We start from the raw sequence: 2045 nt of genomic DNA, 5'->3' as shown, positions 1-2045 counted from the left end.
TGTGAGAAGAGATTTCAGGAGTTAAAGACTCATCTCAGTTCAGCCCCTGTGTTGACTTTGCTGGATGGTGTTGATTGTTTTTTGGTTTATTGTGATGCTTCCAGAGTGGGTTTGGGTTGTGTTTTAATGCAAAAAGGTAAGGTTATAGCCTATGCATCTAGACAGTTAAAGCCTCATGAGAAGAATTATCCTACTCATGACCTTGAATTAGCTGTTGTGGTCTTTGCTTTGAAAATCTGGAGACATTATTTATATGGCGTGCACGTAGATATCTTCTCGGATCATAAAAGCTTGCAGTATGTATTCACCCAGAAAGAGTTGAACCTTAGGCAGAGACGGTGGTTAGAGCTATTGAAGGATTATGATATGAGTGCCTTGTATCATCAGGGCAAGCCAATGTAGTGGCGGATGCCCTTAGTCGGAAGTCTATGGGTAGTGTAGCGCATGTAGAAAATGATAAGAAAGAGTTATCCCATGAGGTGCACCGCTTGGCTAGGTTGGGAGTTAGGTTGTTTGGTGATGCTGAGGGTAGCATAGGAGTTCAAAGTGGTTCCGAGTCCTCTTTAGTTTTGGAAGTGAAGGAGAAGCAAGACAAGGATCCTACCTTGGTTAGGTTAAAAGAATCCGTTAAAGAACAAAATGTAGAGGTTTTCTCCTAAGAGGGAGATGGCATGTTGAGATTTCAAGATAGACTTTGTGTTCCGAATATTGATAACTTGAGGCAGAGAATTATGGTGGAAGCACATGGCACATGATATTCCATTCGTCTCGGTGCTACTAAGATGTATCATGATTTGCGGGAAATTTTTCGGTGGAACGGTATGAAGAGGAACATAGCAGAATTTGTGTCAAAATGTTCTACGTGTCAACAAGTTAAGATAGAACACCAAAGGCCCAGTGGTGTGATGCAAGAGTTTAGCATTCCTACTTGCAAGTGGGAAGAAGTGAATATGGATTTTGTGGTTGGTTTACCTTCTTCTCGTCGCCATTATGATTTGATTTGGGTTGTAGTAGATTGGGTAACAAAATCAGCTCATTTCTTGCCAGTGCATTCATCTTTTACAGCTGAAGACTATGCTAGACTGTATATTCAGGAACTCGTCAGACTTTATGGAGTCCCTTTGGCTATTATTTCTGATAGAGGTACTCAGTTTACTTCTCTATTTTGGAAATCTTTTCAGAAGGGTCTCGGTACCCAAGTTCATTTAAGTTCTGCTTTCTATCCTCAAACTGATGGTAAAGCCGATCGAACCATTCATACTTTAGAAGATATGTTGAGAGCTTTTGTTCTTGACTTTAAAGGTAGTTGGGATAAGCACTTGCCATTAGTTGAGTTTGCTTACAATAACATCTATCATGCTACTATTGGAATGGCCCCGTTTGAAGATCTTTACGGGAGTAGGTGTAGATTTCCCATAGGTTGTTTTGAAGTTGGTGAAGCTGCTGTGACTAGACCTGATGCTGTATTTAAAGCTATGGAAAAAGTTAGGTTTATTCGAGAACGATTGAAGACCACTCAAAGTCATCAGAAGTCGTACGCGAATGTGAGGAGAAAAGATCTTGAGTTTAATATTGACGATTTGGTATATCAAAATGTTTCACCCATGAAAGGGGTGAAAAGTTTTGGAAAGAAAGGGAAACTTAGTCCCCGTTAGGTTGGCCCTTATAGGATTCTAAGTCGTGTTGAGAAGTTAGCTTATGAGGTTGATTTGCCAGCGGAGTCATCTAATGTTTACCCAGTTTTCCATGTATCCATGCTTAAGCAATGTATTGGTAACTCATTTGTAACTGAACCTTCTGAGGATTTCGATATCCAGAATAATCTTTCATTTGAGGAATTTCCAGTTGAGATTCTAGATTTTCAAGTTCAGAAGCTAAGAAGCAAGGAAGTTCTTCTAGTTAAAGTATTTTGGCTAAATCAATCCGTTGAGGGTGCGACATGGGAGGTAGAAGCAGAAATGCATACCAAATACCCTTATCTTTTCTCTATGAATCCATAACGTGTCGAAGGTATCATTCTCTTTTGATTCGATCCTTATTACTAT

General features: G+C 39.8%; 1 protein-coding gene across 1 annotated transcript; it reads left to right on the top strand.

Moving 5' to 3' along the window:
- Positions 1 to 1370: 1370 nt before the first annotated feature.
- LOC124891447 lies at positions 1371 to 1904 on the top strand (the record flags this gene model as incomplete). Its single annotated transcript, XM_047403185.1, has 2 exons — positions 1371 to 1534; positions 1670 to 1904. Coding segments are annotated over exons 1-2 (399 nt in total), but the record flags the coding sequence as incomplete, so codon positions are not given.
- Between the last annotated feature and the right edge of the window lie 141 nt (positions 1905 to 2045).

This window comes from Capsicum annuum, unplaced genomic scaffold, assembly GCF_002878395.1.
Source record: "Capsicum annuum cultivar UCD-10X-F1 unplaced genomic scaffold, UCD10Xv1.1 ctg35736, whole genome shotgun sequence".
Classification (NCBI taxonomy): Eukaryota; Viridiplantae; Streptophyta; class Magnoliopsida; order Solanales; family Solanaceae; genus Capsicum; species Capsicum annuum.
The sequence above is the reverse complement of the archived record's forward strand: the minus strand, read 5'-3'. Positions and strand labels throughout refer to the sequence as shown.